We start from the raw sequence: 16,326 nt of genomic DNA on the forward strand, positions 1-16,326 counted from the left end.
CTGGAAGGAATTTTCCCCATCAATTAGCATATCCTTCACCAAATCTAAAAATCCCTGAAATTCAACCAGCGGTCCAACAATTTTAGGTCAATTAGTAACTAACCACTCATATATTTATATCGCGATGTTGTGAAACCAAACTTTCCAAGACTGCCTGTTCTCCTCGACCGAAATGGATGTAAAATGTACAAAACTTTTCTATTATATTTATATTTGACAGTATCTCACGTATTTCCGAAATTTATAAGCACCAATTCTATATCCCTGTTGAATAATCTTATTTTTCATAAATATTTTATTATGATGTTCTACGGATTTGATTGTACATATCCTGGATAATCTGTAAGTAAATGATTTTATCATAATGAGTCTTCTTTATTTTTCCTTGAAATACAACCAGTCACACTATTGATAAGATTTCGTAGATTAGTCAGTTTTTTCGCTAGAATTTTTCAGTATTCCATATGATGGGGTTTGATTTTTGTTCCATGTAGAATCATTTCTGTATAGCCAATACTCCCTTGGTCTAGGTATGATCCAACCTGAAAAAAAGAAACTTGTTAAAAGAACTCAAAATTTTGTAATTCCACAAAATCTTTCTGGGACAATCAAAATTCTTGATCTTGATTTTTGAATCTTCTCCCTGAATGGCTTTGAAGTGTACCTAAGTAAATAGATTTATCGCAGACTCCTATAATAAGGATAATTTTCATTGCTGGATCAAAACTAAAGATAAATAAAGACAACGATCATCACCTCATCTTGAATTCTTAGCTTCCAAACTCCCTGTGGATGCTCGCCCCAGGTCATAACCGACATAAAACTCCAGTTCTGGAATCCTTCCCGACTATCGTCCAAAGTCCTGGGGGACAGAAGTTGTACGCGAGTCCCTAAAATATAAAACAGACGTTCAAGAAACACCCGCCACTTTCAGCTGTTTCCTACTAGACCTTCAGGCGATGTGAGGTGAATTTCCAGGAAACCTCTCCTGGAATATTTTATGTTCGTTCTAATTTCAACGTGTTCTAAATGATTAACTTCATTGTCGGTCCACTTACATCCGGAGGTGTAGACTGGAACAGACAAAGGCAGCCCAGCTCGTAGTTGCATCGATTTCCTGCCAAATTAAGGGGTGAATTAAGGGAGAGGGTGAAAACTCAGTTTGTCATCGTTCAAGAGTCTTGATTTTATAAAAAAGTAACATTTTTAACGATTTTCTTTCACCTTATCACTTCAACAAGGCAAATCCTTTTTTCCGGAACTGTCACCCAAGAACTGGCCAATTCTACCATTGCAAAAGCGTCGATGAGTCCAAATCCAAACCTGGTGTTGAACCACAAACCAACGCCATTCTTTTGCCATCCAGGGTTCTTCAAAAGAGGGAAAATTTTCGAACTCCACACTATCAGATGCTGTACATCCCTCCAAGTCAAGTTTGGACTGAAAGTTTGGACATTATCGAGAGATACCACACTGAAAATTGTATTCTTACTTGACCTCCAGTGCCAAAGCTATTATACCTGCTGCGAGAGGAGCGGAAGCAGAGGTCCCAGTATGTTTGATGGTACAATTGTTGTATAAATCAGTAGTTACCTAGAATAGATATCGTATTACTGCTTTGTCTTGTTTTGAATACTAGTAAATACGTATAATTTAAGATTTACGGTCCTAAAATTAGTCAGACTCTTCGAAAAATCTATATTCTTAATCTAAAATTTCACTGAATGAATTTGCTACAGATTTGCCTTCTTTTTCCACCTACGATTGGGTTTCCTCTGCTACTTACCACCATTTGGTCACTTCGAGCTCCCGAAGAATATGTCACTGCTAAAGTTGAAGCACATGCCTCCCCATACCAAGGAAAAATACCTCTTTCATTCACGCTCCCGATTGAAACAGTATATATGCTGTTAACGTATCCATCGCAGTTACAATTATCACTTCTACCACCTCCATTTCCTGATGCCCAAACGAAAATGCTACCCTTACCTCCACGACCCTTAAAACAGTTGAAATAATTTAATTCTAAAGAATATTAAGATATCTACCAGGGTGGTTCCACGTTTCAAAGCTTCCCTTGCTAACCTTCCAGGTCCATCTACTGTTCTTCCATCGTCTGTAGGCCCCCAAGAAGAGCTGTAGATGTCTATAAGTCCTAGGCCGTATCCTAGAGCTGTCCCTTCTAGTCGATCAGTAATGAAACCATCTAGCACCTTGATACCTTCAAAATTTTAATGTTAACTGATGTTTAATCGGGGATAAACTTCAACTACCGCCTATATTCGCATTGAAAGCTACACCAACTCCACATTTTTCGTTATTGGCAACCATTGCTATTTCACCAGCACACCTGGTACCATGACTGTTGGTTCTGGCGGCGTCATAACGAGGCATTGGATTATTATCTTCTTCATTGCAGTCGTAGCTGATTTCAGGATCCTTCAACAATTCCACGTGTTAATATTCATTACATTATGCCAATCTGAAATTTTCTTACGTAGTTTTCCCTCAAATCCTCATGGGTATATTCCAAACCATCATCAATAACACTTATTCTCACATTTTTTCCTGTGATACCCGCCCTGTAGACCTTAACAACGTTCAGATCTATCTCCGATAGTTCTTGGACGGTCGACCTTGTGTTTTTCTGAAATATTTGCTTTATCATGAAAAATTTCAAACTAAGGGACGATTCAGTTACCAAATACCATTCGTGGTTCCAGAGTTCGTCATTGAAAAACCTTCTATCTTCTAGATTCCTCTGGACTTCTTCAAAATCCATTGGAATGTAGGAATCGTGAAGTCTCTTCACTCTCTCGTGAGGTATATCAGAGATATCTACGAAATCTCGCTTTTGTCTCTGTTTTATATCTTGTTCTTCTGCCCAAAGGACCTATGATCAATTTGACATGCTTATCAGTTGTATAAAATAATTTGATTTTTTGTGTTCATTCATTCATTCATTGCTGAATCAAGTTACCGAGAATAAATCTACAAAAAGACTAAAAAGCCAGACCATCGGTGCGATCAAACATATAATTTCTCAGGGCTACTTTTGACTGTGTGCCCTCCTGTGACTGAAGAGACCCAACCGTGAACTACAGATCCTTCCACACTCTGGGCATGGATATTCACCAACCAAATCTGGCCGCCGCTGTATTCTTCCCCAATATCCATTATAGCTGTGGACCAAAGACCTCCACTGTGATCTATCTAACGCTAGTTGTTCCCAGTTACGATTGGTATTAACTGAATTTAGGGATTGATGTAGTGTATCCTTAAACAGCTTATACTGGCCTCCTGGTTTCCGGGCTCCCTCTGCCAATTCGCCATAAAGAGCTATTTTGGGGAGTCTTGTGTCCTGCATCAGAATGTGGCCGCTCCATCTGAGTCGGGCCCTCGTTACTTGAGTCTCAATCGTTCTACAACTAGCGTGTTGCAAGACTTCTGCATTCGAAACTTTGTGGAACCATCTGATGTGCATTATTTGTCTTAGATGACGTTGTTGCGTTTGTTCAAGCTGTTTAATACGTCAACTGTAGGGCGTCCAGCATTCGCTTCCGTAAAGAAGCGTTGGGAGGACCACTGCTTTGTGAGCAGCTGCCTTGGTCTTCAGATTGAGGTCGTGATTTTGGAACAATCAATCCTTTAGCTTCCAGAATGCCCGTGATGCTGGATTGATACGGTCTTGTGTTATTGAAGAATGCACAACCCAATTAACAGGTTAGTAAGGTGGTCTTTGAACTATAGCGATTGAGGTATTGGGGGCTTGGCAAAAACCATGAAAATCAAATTACATTTGAACAAAATTAGAAGGAAGGAAAATTAATGAAGAGAAAACCATTACATACATCTGTGTCATCTGATATGTCGTGACTAAAACTTCTCTTTCCTGGAGTAAATGTCTTCGTTGCATTAGACATGAATATATAGACATTGTCGAAACCATTGACCTGAAAAATTGAAATAAAACTGGTAAATTGTTGTGTGTGAAAATTATAATTGATTATGCAAAGGAACCTAACTCGAAAAAAAGAGATCAGTGTCCGAAACATCCTAATTCGAATAGATTTTGAGTTATTTGGAAAAATTCAACAGTTTGGCCATGATTTCGATTTTCATTGTGGGCCTCGTTTTATGCATTGGGATAGGAATCCAGAATTTTCATGACTTCTCTTCAAGATTGTTCAATGTTTTGAGGAAAACGATGTTTGGTATTTCAAGATGAATTAGCGAGGAATGCCATAAACATTCAGAAGTTACATTGATCAGAAATTTGTCTTTTCCAGAAAACCCCACGCGTAGGTACGGAAATATTCGACTGGACCCTTTTATTTGGTACAAATCCAGGCCCTACTGATGAGCATTTTCCGATCGCTCATTCTCAACCCGTCCCCGTCTGTCGATCAGAACAAATCACCGCCGATATCCCCTCAAAAACCAATAACCCAACTACTACATCGCTTCCTCTCCTAATCCCACCTCTCGCCTATTCCTGGCTACTAGACGCCGACGTCCCGTGACGTCACGCCGTCGGTTTCCACCCTCGCCTTTTGGCGTCGCCGTCCGCGTCGCTACACCGCGAAAACCGGCGCTTGATATCAGGAAATCAGGAAAGAGTAGGTGTGGGACAGAGCCGGGCGCGAACAACCCCTAAAAATAGATCGCGTACTTTGGGGAACCCCCCACGTAAACAATTGAGATCCGTACGGCACGTGCCGGAAAAGTTGATTACAGGAGAGAGAAGGAAAGCCGTGAAATGTACCAGTGGGAGAAGGACGGAGAGCTTTTAATCAAGCTGGGGGAGAGGAATGGTCGCGGAATCATATGGCCCGCACCTGGCTAGGAAAGGGGAACAAAACATATGCGGGATCCGGCTGCCAGAAGTCGACACGTCGACAGTATCGGTTACGCGTCAATCGGACCTTACACCCAACTATGCAACTTAATTTATATTCCAGAACACGAGGTTTAATTGAAATAGGCTCAAAATTAACTGCTCCGATTTAATCGTTGCTGCTCGTCAATGATTGGTTTATGCCTTATTCCCTAATCCCTTTATTTTTCGGTAAATTTGAAATTTTCCTGTATTGGATGTAAAAATGCAACAATACGTATAAAAGTTTGAGTTACGGGCCACCATAAACCAGCCTTAAAATCTGAAATATTCATGTTTTTGACGGGTAAGGTTATAGGGCATAAGTTACAGTCCATTTATTGATTTTTCATTGCCATATTTCACTCAACAATGATTTGGCCAGAGAGTCAGGAATCTACAGACGGTAGGCGAGGTCTAGATAGCACATCCGTCTACCTAAAAATAGGTGGCGCACCCACCTGTGTATCTCCTAATGGCGCCACTGCATCGGCCAAATATATTTATTTATTTATTGCACATTTAGGATACAAACAGTAAAATAAAATATATGATTTGGTATATTCATACTAAAGATTAAAATCACCTTGTGAAACATAAGGAGTCAAAATTGGCATTTTTTGTTCACATTTTCGTTGATAAAACTGTAAGGATCTCAGATATTTCGTCAACATTTTTAGAGAGATTGACCATAATCTTTCATCACTCTGAATAGTCTGAATGAAAAACTAAAATCATATACGCCTCTGGTACACTTTAAAATATTACATTTTCCTCTCTTCTTTATGGCACACCCTTGAAGGTTTCAAAGAGTGAGGTTTTCAATAGGAAATGTGTATCTTGTTAGACGTTATAAGGTGCATGGGTTTTCACTTAAACCCCTAAAAATATCACTTAAACATACAGTAGACAAATATCCTCATTTATCGTTAAATTGATGAAATACCAAGTGTTGCTTATAAACACGTCCTTGTCCAATAAAAACTGATTGGGCCGAATATTTTAGGGAAAATCAATTTTTCGACCACCAATAAATGATGACGTTCCTAAGTTTGGAAACCCTATGTACTTATACCCAAATACACTATCTGAATGCAGGCTGGTCCAGATCGTAACCAAGAAATTTTAACCACGTTTTCTACATCAAAAATAAGTCCTAGTTTGTCATATAAACATATGTCGAGAAATGTTTCCTCTCCGAGATGCGGGGTGTTGAAATTATAGAAAAAAAATGTTTTTTATTAATATCTCTCACACTGCTTGAAATATTTTTATGAAATTTGAAAAATAGGTTTTGAGCGTCAAGGAGCACTTTTTGCATAATATCATTTTTTTTAATTCTACCAATGGCGTCCGTACTGCAGTGAGACTGAATATTTTCAGATAAAAAAATTATACGCCACTGGTTTTTCCGGCAATAAAAATTACTATTTAAATCCTTATTCAATTTGGAGCAAATTCGGTCTTTTGACTTTTTGCTGTACGAGGCACCGTTTCCGGTTAAAAAAATAAAACACATTCTCGTGCATGAGGAAATCGCCAAAATTTGATATAGCAAAAATAGTATTGTTATTATGTACCTACCATATCAAATTTTGGCGATTTCTTCATGCATGAGAATGTGTTTTATTTTTTTAACCGGAAACGGTGCCTCGTACAGCAAAAAGTCAAAAGACCGAATTTGCTCCAAATTGAATAAGGATTTGAATAGTAATTTTTATTACCGGAAAAACCAGTGGCGTATAATTTTTTTATCTGAAAATATTCAGTCTCACTGCAGTACGGACGCGAGACGGCACTGGTAGAAAAAAAAAGAAATGATATTATGCAAAAAGTGCTCCTTGAAGCTCAAAACCTATTTCTCAAATTTCATAAAAATATTTCAAGCAGTATGAGAGTTATTAATGAAAACTTTTTTTTTTCTATAATTTTAACACCCCGTATCTCGGAAAGGAAACATTTCTCGACATATGTTTATATGACAAACTAGGGCTTATTTTTTATGTAGAATACGTGGTTAAAATTTCTTGGTTACGATCTGGACCACCCTGATGTATTCATTCCAGGCTTAACTATAGTTTGAAGTAACCAGTTAAACCTTTAATTTCAGTTTAGGAGTAATATTATTCCAGCAACTAGGAAAACATATGTTGCGTTATTTTTCAAGAGTAACTCACAGTTCCCTTGTAAGCGTAGCCATTCCTCAAGGCAACATCTTTTGCCAAATCCTCTCCTCCAAAGACTTCCACCAAAACCTCAACACTTGCGGAATTTTCGGCGTAAATGAGAAAGATAAGTAGCGCCGAGCTAATCACCCGCATGGTTTGACACGAGAATGCTGGACTAATTGCTGGATGTTACACTTTTAAGCGAAAAGTTTCGAATCGATTCATTCGATTTTCGTCCGAAAACAAACACGGTGAATCAGTTTACCTATTTTTTTCGGAGTTGCCAGGGGAACAGGAGAAAACAAACTGCGAATGGAGTAGGTTTCAGCGTGTTTGGAAGGATGCGAAGAACAGATTATCCAGGATTGTATAAATTACCACCTAGAGTCCAGATTGAGGAAGTGAGGATGGACTGTTGGGACAGACTGATAGAAATGTCACTTACAGGATAGGGCACTTCGATAGGGAATTGCTTGAATTGTACACCAGAATTTGTCACCAAATATGCAAAAAGTCCGATTGTATAAAGAAAAATCTGAAAATATTGATCATTCTTTCCGCAAGAAGTATACAGGTTGCTGTCGAAGGACTAGACATTCTTCTGATCTTCACAAAATAAATGCTGACTAGGCACATCCCCAAACACTCTTTTTGATTCACATCGTAGACCTGTACGCAACGAGCAATGTGTCCCACAAAAGTTTTCTCCAGCATTTCGTTTAACAAGCCTACCTGAACATCATAAGTCGAGCTATGGCGTCAGCACTCATTTTCAGAGCCGACTGCTCATGAGCTTGAATTCTACTCTGACACAACCAAGTGGTTGACTTGGCAATTGCTGTTGGAAAGGGCTCTGATTTTTTTCAGAGAGCGCAAGTATTTTTAACCCTTCAACTTGGTTAAAACAAAACTTCCACGTTGAGGATGAGGGTGCTTCTTTGGCACCATTGAAGCTCGGATATTGTCAGCAAAGATTTTACACGTGTAATATCTTTGATTGTCAGTCATTTGGCTGAATTCTCACCTTGCGAGCCTCTGAGGAAGTCAACGCACCCGTGAGTTACGACTTACAGGGGAACCAAATGGCGAATAGCCAAAAATTACCTTGTAATAGAATAGAATAATTTTCTGATTTGAACAATAAATGTGTGATAATTGATTAAGTTAAATGACCGATCTTTCATGCTAGTTCAGTAGGCGGACGGGTGAGCTCTGTAGCGCTTAAGCTACAAACTTTTTCATTATGACCTTTAAGGTTTCTCTGTAATACCCAGAATCCTTAAATAAAAACTGCTCCCACAGCTCGATCCAAGAGGTCACCACCAGTCCCATAAAGACCGAACTTTGCATACTGTCGCCCCCTATCGTTGACTCTTTGAAACACGATCTATTACTTCAGGGATGAGGACCAAAGATATTACATGTGTGTAATATCTTTGATAAGGAAAACAAGAGCGAAAATGAGGATTTTAAAACGATTTATTCGACATTTATTTCAATATAAACATAAATCAATTATTATCTCAAATGTCCTTCTAACATTTAGGATCTGAATATAGAATATTCTGGATGTTTCTCCTCTTCTGCCACACCTCTGCGAATTTTACACATGTTCCCTGATGAAAGTAGTGACATTCAATTATTTCAGTCAGTTCGTAACCAAGTGGTAACTTTACAGAACCCATCATTGGATTTGTTGAAGGGCTGCATTCTCCTGTTTAACGATAAATTTATTCTCTTCAAGAAGTCGGTTGCAATGTTCAACATTGGAAACTATTTCTTGAAGAGTCCAATGTTTTCTCAATAGGGCGTCGTCCAAAGTGAAACAGCCGTGTCTTATGCACTGAATCCCTGTGCAATGTGCGCTTGAATGTAGTTTCATTCCTACCTCGTGAATCAAGTGCATCAAGTATGTTTCATATTCATTTATGCAATGAATTTCTGCGAAAAAATTAGCATTGAAATGAATTATGCAGTTAGAGATATGTTTCAAGATAGTGAAATTAGGTTAAGTTAGGTTAGAATAAGACAGTAACACACCTAGTGTGAAATCAGGTGGATTGAAGTCAACACATTTAATCCCATAAAGTACAGGAATCTTAGAATCCACGGGCCTTATTGGACCTTTCACAGCCAGCTCATAAGCTAGTTGGGATTGCATATCAACACCACATAACCTAAAAAAAATTGTCACAGACCCATAGAAGAGGAGTTAAATCGATACTTACTCAAACATTTTCCTCTGATGTGCTGCTTGCATGGAGGATAAAAGAGTTTCCAAATGAACATATTTAACATGCTTCCAAGTTGTTCTTTCAACTGGTCTACCCACTTTGAAGGCTGTGTCTGTTGACAGCCCTAATCGGCCTTTCACTCTATAAGCCCTGGTGGGTTTATTCTCCCTTATGAACTTAGCAGTTTTAGTTGCATCTCTCAAACCAAAAACTGAAAGTTTCAGAAGTAAACGAACAAATACTTATTTCAGTTTGTTTCACTTACGAAGAACTCCACTTGTGTTTCTTCCTAAGTAATTTGCCCACGAACAAACCAAATCTTCCTGCTGATATCTGGGTCCTACAACATTGACATGATCTGCCAAGTTAGGAACTACTTTGACCGAGTATTCTTCTGCATTGCTCACTTCTATTTCCACTCGTTTAATTGGAGGTCTACAATGCATTTCGTTGAGCTCTAAAAAATATTAATTTGAAATTCGCGCCCTTAAATGTCAACATTTGACACAGCTCCAACTGCGACATAACCCCTATTTCAGTGAAGTGAATAAGTCTTGAGAACTGTGCAGATTTTATTGGACATAAAATTGTAAGTGATAATATATAAGAACTTAATTGAATTTATCAAATTACCTGAACAAATTTTGTATATGATTGTATTTCTGACCTGCCTACATCCCACATCGGCCGGCTTATACACACAAACGATACCTCTGAGCGTATTCCATATTACTTTAGCATCTTTCACCAACATAATTATTGCAAATAAAAACTAATTGGGAGTTTTTCCTATTCAAAACAATCGTCTCCCCAGTATTTTTATCAAAGATTAACTCTTTGTTTTTATTGCCGTAAATTGTAGGTTAGACAAATGACATTGTCAAATTTGTTTTCATAATTACAATGGCCTCAAGAAAATAAAATAATCATTTTCATTTAAAGATCCCATTGAATGATCCCCGGTGTTCGATCTTTCATAAGAAGAATGAGTTCCATTATACCTCAAGTTCCTGATGTCGATATTGATGAAAGTGGCGTTTTCAAATATATTTTGGTTAAGCTGAAATCTTCTGGAGAAGAGAAATTGATCGTGAGGGGTTATGGTGAATGCCCATATCATGGTGAGTTCAAAGCTTTCATTGTTGCTACCCTTCATTGAAGTAGTTAAAGGAACACGTCGCCTACAGATTCGACATTCGACTTTGAAGTTTATGTGACAGTGACATTCAATCTAACCCCAAAATCAAGTTGTCAATTTTTTTTCTGCTTATATGGAGGGAGGAGGAGCTGTATGGAGGGTACCCTCATTGAACCCAAGAGTTCAATGGGTACCCTTCATAGGATTTTACTATGGATCATATCCTACCTAGATCCAGTAATTTTTGGGGATATAATTGAAGAAAAGACAATGGAGTTTTTAAGATTTATTTCACAATACCAACATTTATTTCGTCACAGGAACAGATATCTTACAAACATCTTTCATTAATTGGGGGATTATGCAGAGTTCCTAAGAAAGGAACTAACCTAATTGACAGATGGTGATCACATGATCACTATCTGCCAATTGATTCCCTTCTTAGTTCTCAGGAACTCTGCATAAACCCACCATTAGATTTGGAGTGAATTCTATACAAAAGCTTAGTATGTAGATAGATTCATTTGATTATTTTGGAATGCGAGCTATTTAGTCCATCTGAGCCAGTCGATATAACAATATTTATATCTACAATTCTGAATCCCATGTTACTTTTTTAGTCAGTGCATTTTTGAGATAAATTAATAACACAATTGAATTCGTTTCGTTTTGATTCATAGTACGTAGTAACAAGTTAGAAATTTATCCACTAGACAATCCACTTATCTGTAATATAAAATATTTGGTTTTTATTTACTTTTATAGTTTGTCTATACTTCTATACTCTTCATGATCAAAACAACTTTAGGCACATTTTAGAGTCAGCAGTTCGTAGTGGTTTTGTAAGTTCGAAAATTTCAAGGGTTTTATTCTATATTTTGTGCTCTTCATCCGAGCTTTGACATTTCTCATATTATTATCAAGAGAAATGTCTGTCTCTCTATGAAAGTTCATTTTTAATTATTTCTTTGACCTGTTTTAAGTTACTTTTGTTGAGTTTCAATAAATATTCTAAAAATTTACACTCAATAGTTCTATTATTCGGTTTCTACCGATTTCGTTTTTCTAGCTGCTATAAATAATTCGAAATTGTAATAAATACAAATAATAGATATTATGATATTAAAACAATTATAATTCATGAAAATTTCATCACTTATAAGAATTCAAGTCGTAACCGGGTATATTTAACCCCCAATATTAAAATTACTCTTCCATTTGAAATGTTTAGGATAATTGCCTTTGATCTTTCACCATATTCATCTAATCGAGGCATAAACTTTAATGATATTCAATCGGAGAATAAATCAATTCAAAGAATGATAACAGAATCATAATAAATATATGAATATTGCGTAAAGGATATCGATGCAATCATATTTATTATATTGTAATCAACCATTAGCAATAAATGAGTTTCGATTTGTATAGCAGTTTTTTGTCTTGGTCACATCCAGTTGCTTCACTTCCTCAAGAGAATATACAGAATTTCTAAACGTGCATATAATTTAATGACGGTGCGAGGCTTTAGTCCCAGCAAATCCATTTCGAACGTCTGTAAAACAACTGAAACACACATATAACGTTAAGATGTCCTCCTCTTCCTCAAACAACACCACGCGCGGTTTATGCTGAACCTCCTTCCTTTATCTTCAGTCTCATCGTCTGTTAACCTATCTTCAATCCCTCCCCATATCTTCTTCTCTTCATCCTCGCGTCTAGGCACCGGTAAAATTTCATCGAAACACTTGGAATTCTGCCTAGGGCCACCGGCGTCTTCGAGCGGCTTGTGGCAGTTTTCGCGTGTGAAAACAGCGTCAGTTCCAACTTCACCCTCCGACGCCTTGCAGTTTATCTCGACCACCACCTTTTCCTGATCTCACGTGCCGTCCTTCTCCTGCTTAACCACCTGCTGTATAGATGGCGCCTTCAGTTCCAGCTGTACGTCCGACCTGTTCACCCTGGTCAGGGTCTCCGTGTGGTCCAGGTCGGTGCAGGTGTGCATGAGGGTGAAGGGTAACTTCAGGGACACCTGGCCCCCCATCACGCTAACCATAAGCTTCACTTTGACGTAGTAAGAGACGTAGATGGCGAAGACGTTGCGTTGTTCCTTGGTGTCGGTGCAGGTGACCGTCGACGACAGGCTGGTGCCGCTCTTGGTGTAGGAGTCTTCCAGGGCTATCCAGTTCTTGGTGGAGCTCTTGACGGGTAGGAGGGTGAAGGTCTTGTCGAACTCGCTGCCTGGCTGGATCGGGAGGTCGTCCTTGGTGTTGATCATGGCCACTACGTTCTTGAATTTGCCGTTGGAGAACATGCAGACGTCCACGTATTGGACCACGAAGACCTGGAAATGTGAGAAGTGTGAATCTGTGAAGGTTTAAGGAGAAGAGATAGGAGATAGAACAACCATTGGAAAGTATATTCGAAGGTTACGTTAAAAACTGCAATTTGTCGTCAATGGGGCGCCTCACAAATCAGCTCTATTTTTGGCAACTTTACGAAGTTGCTTACTGGTACCCTGGAAGCTTCTGACGCTTCTGAAATCCCTCCGATAAATTCCTCGGACTATCCCATTCGGGCGTGAAATGAAGAAACCTACAATATAACGGACAAACTATTCCCCGATCTAAAATGCTCGCTTATACGTGAACAGTTCCGGTTAGACGGTCCCGGGGGATTACAGGAGGATCGTTTACCGCCTCGGAAACTGGTAATTGATGTTTGAACGGATAAAATTAGGGGTAGTTTGTATTCCGGCCGAGCTAATTATTACCTTCGTAGACCACGGACTTTTAAGGCATGTTTATCAGGCTTTATGAGAGTCTGGACGTCGGTTTCTGAACATTAGTGATTTGCCACGCTTTAAAAAAGAAATTTTAGTAATTCTTGCCTTCTTTTGCCCATAATATAAAAATAGAATAATCAAATTTGGCACTGTTCAATCATTAGCAAATCCTCCTTTATGATCTAGTTGTAATGGAAGCATTCACTCCTGTCATTATAGAGATTGTTTGTGATAGTGAACGAAAATAATCAAGACGCCGCTGAACTTTGACCTTATTGTCCACCCGCAACTTTGTGCCTCTGTATGTATAGAGTGCGATGGCTTAATTGTGTTCCGCAGTTCCATCCAAATTAATAAACACCTGCTAATGTTGGAAACTTGGCGCTAACTCAATACTCCTACGCTTTCCGAAATGATTTCTCTAGTTTGGGGAGAGTAGGTTCACGTGACGTACCTAGTCAAATGGGCCATCTGCCCTTTCAGCTAAGGTGACCTCGACTTTCGCGAATAAGACCTTAGTTGATCGATACTCAGAGTCTATTAGGACTTTGCACCGAAAACCACAAATATAGGGCCTACAATTCGAACAGATTTTATGCTCCGAATCAGAGTAAAATAGAACAGACTCTTTGGTCGCTTAGTTGATGAATCAATACTCCTGAAATCATCAGAAACGTCAGATGATCTGCATTTGGTAAACGCGCAAAATCATCTTGATTTTCTTACTCAACATTGTGAAAAGTGCTCACTGAGAACTTTGAAAGTCGTTCGACTGCTTTTGCAGTCAGCGAGTTGCAGCTGCTTGGTCCAATAGATCAATTTCGGAACCCTCTAAATCAGCTGATATATCCAGCCAGAATAATGCTCAATATCTTCGAGCTCTGCCAGAATATCGCATAGCAAACAACTCATAGATTTTCCCAGTATCATATGGCCTCGTTCGCTTGTGGCTGTATCAGAATCTTGAGCCGATCTTTTCGCAGAAACTAGCTGTCAGCTCGAACCTCACCAGAACTCTCCGATCCTTACTATGAAAGCAACTCCTATGGTGTAGCAGCTGAACTGGACCCTGTTCTTTGCAAGCTCTTTAACTGCTGAACAAGGGTGGCATAAATCTGCCGATTTGGTTACAAAATTCACGTTTCAATGTCTAGCTGATGATAAGAATTGATTCCAATTGCCTGATGCAGTAAACAGTGGCTTTAGAGGTTTTAGCCAACGCCCTACAAACACCTATCGATCTGAGCTGAAGATTAACACAGCGTATTATTTCATCGAGAATGACTGCAGAATAAAATTGCGCATTTGCGAATCAGGGAAACCGTCATACCTTCGGTTTGATTAATACAGTTCGACCCATAACTAATGGATTCAGCCTGGTCAGCCCCCATAATGATTACGAGGTTATGAATGCTGGCGTATAGTGAACGAGGAAACATTTCCGCAGTCCTGAAGGCTTTATTAATGTTGTCACGATTCTCCGCACCACGTGATTAATTAATTCGTAACGAAATTTGTATTTGATACGTTTTTCAGAGATTGCTGATACGCGTTCGCTCTTATTGATCAGGTCAAAGCATCCAGAAAAGGATACGCCTGAATTGAACCTTGAAAATTGAAAATGAAGCGGATAACATCGAAAACATGGTCCTTTGTCCAAAACAACAGAAGAATTTTTTCTATTGTAGTCCTTAAATAATGAATTCCGTCAAGGAAATCTCTTATACAATCGTTGATTAGAAACCCTAACACCATAATGAGCGATGGGGGATCCTTCGACCAGATTAATCAAATTCTTCCTCTTCATAGGGAATGTTCGAAGTACGGTCATGAAAAGAACGTCAGATTAGGATGACAATGATTTTCTGGTCCTCCGCGTCTATGGAATTCCGATAAGTCCTTCCGCCAGATTGAAATAGCGTAGATTCTTCTGGTCCGCTCCCACTCGAGGATGCCTCGCTTGGATCCAATCTCTAGATGATTCGGCCTTTTTACGTTCGTACTTCTTGCCACGCTGATACGGCGGAATTATCATTTATGCAGATCTGAAGAGTTTTTTCGTCATACACGATGAGTATTCATATTATATGCTGGCTGGTTGATACATGTCTACACTTGTTTGGACGTACATACCTGGAAACAACGCACTCGTACCAATTACAAATTTGTATTAACTGAAACATCAATTGAAAGACTCTCAATGTTGTTTCGCAGCTCATTTTGCCACTTCGCTATCACTGGAGACAGGAGTTTTGGGTCCGCCTACCTTCTTACCGTCCCATTGTGATCATTTGTATCTGTTGAAGAGATTATCCAAGGATGACGCGTTGGTACACACGGTGATAGTTGTCTCCTTCGCTTACTCGGCAAAAGCAGACCTGTCTAACTGGTCATAGATGGCTTATAAGCCTACTTAGCTATAAATGGCTCCTCCATCTACCTGGCGATAAATGATTCAACCGCCTACTCGGCGACAAAAGACGGATCTTCCTAGCTGGCGATAGATGACTCATGCGTCTACCGGCGATAGATGGATAATCCGCCAAGTGATATCTGATTCGCCTACCTGGCGATAGATGATTCAACCGCCTACTTGGCGACAAAAGAAGGATCTTCCTAGCTGGCGATAGATGACTCATGCGTCTACCCGGCGATAGATGAATAATCCGCTAAGTGATGCCTGATTCGCCTACATGGGGATAGATGATTCAACCGCCCACTCTGCGACAAAAGACGGATCTTCCTAGCTGGCGATAGATGACTCATGCGTCTACTGGCGATAGATGAATAATCCGCTAAGTGATGCCTGATTCGCTTATTTGGGGATAGATGATTCAACCGCCTACTCTGCGACAAAAAAAGGATCTTCCTAGCTGGCGATAGATGACTCATGCGTCTACTGGCGATAGATGAATAATCCGCTAAGTGATGCCTGATTCGCCTACTTGGGGATAGATGATTCAACCGCCTACTCTGCGACAAAAAAAGGATCTTCCTAACTGGCGATAGATGACTCATACGTCTACCCCGCTATAGATGAATGATCCGCCGAGTAATGTCTGATTGGCCCACCTGGCGATAGATGATTCAACCGCCTACTCGGCGACAGAAGACGGATCTTCCTA

The 16,326-nt window shown here is 39.3% G+C and overlaps 4 protein-coding genes across 6 annotated transcripts in view; 1 reads left to right on the top strand and 3 right to left on the bottom strand.

Moving 5' to 3' along the window:
• Positions 1–2,911, bottom strand: LOC123315146 (neuroendocrine convertase 1-like). Its single transcript, XM_044900723.1, is given in 10 exon segments — positions 1–542; positions 757–890; positions 951–1,117; positions 1,225–1,440; positions 1,493–1,593; positions 1,787–1,999; positions 2,049–2,221; positions 2,274–2,439; positions 2,498–2,647; positions 2,702–2,911. Coding segments are annotated over 10 exon segments (1,620 nt in total). The 3' UTR covers positions 1–452.
• Positions 2,912–8,505: 5,594 nt separating this feature from the next.
• Positions 8,506–10,117, bottom strand: LOC123315553 (mitochondrial mRNA pseudouridine synthase Trub2). The gene is made up of 5 exons (XM_044901293.1): positions 9,912–10,117; positions 9,544–9,735; positions 9,273–9,489; positions 9,085–9,221; positions 8,506–8,985 (listed from the first exon to the last, which is right to left on the bottom strand). Exons 1-5 carry the CDS (start codon positions 10,030–10,032, stop codon positions 8,729–8,731), a joined length of 924 nt encoding a protein of 307 aa, XP_044757228.1. The 5' UTR covers positions 10,033–10,117; the 3' UTR covers positions 8,506–8,728.
• Positions 9,735–16,326, top strand: part of LOC123315555 (14 kDa phosphohistidine phosphatase-like) — a 31,728-nt gene continuing 25,136 nt past the window's right edge. Inside the window, exons 1-2 of the mRNA XM_044901294.1 lie at positions 9,735–9,867; positions 10,221–10,399. Coding sequence (XP_044757229.1) covers positions 10,231–10,399 — 169 coding nt within the window. The 5' untranslated portion in view covers positions 9,735–9,867; positions 10,221–10,230. The remainder of the gene's footprint in view (positions 9,868–10,220; positions 10,400–16,326) is intronic.
• Positions 10,678–16,326, bottom strand: part of LOC123315552 (arrestin homolog) — a 49,211-nt gene continuing 43,562 nt past the window's right edge. For all 3 annotated transcript variants that reach the window (XM_044901292.1, XM_044901291.1, XM_044901290.1), the window contains one exon: positions 10,678–12,760. In XM_044901292.1, the coding sequence (XP_044757227.1) occupies positions 12,296–12,760 (465 nt within the window). In that variant the 3' untranslated portion in view covers positions 10,678–12,295. The remainder of the gene's footprint in view (positions 12,761–16,326) is intronic.

The sequence above is a fragment of the Coccinella septempunctata genome, chromosome 6, assembly GCF_907165205.1.
Source record: "Coccinella septempunctata chromosome 6, icCocSept1.1, whole genome shotgun sequence".
In the NCBI taxonomy this organism is placed as follows: domain Eukaryota; kingdom Metazoa; phylum Arthropoda; class Insecta; order Coleoptera; family Coccinellidae; genus Coccinella; species Coccinella septempunctata.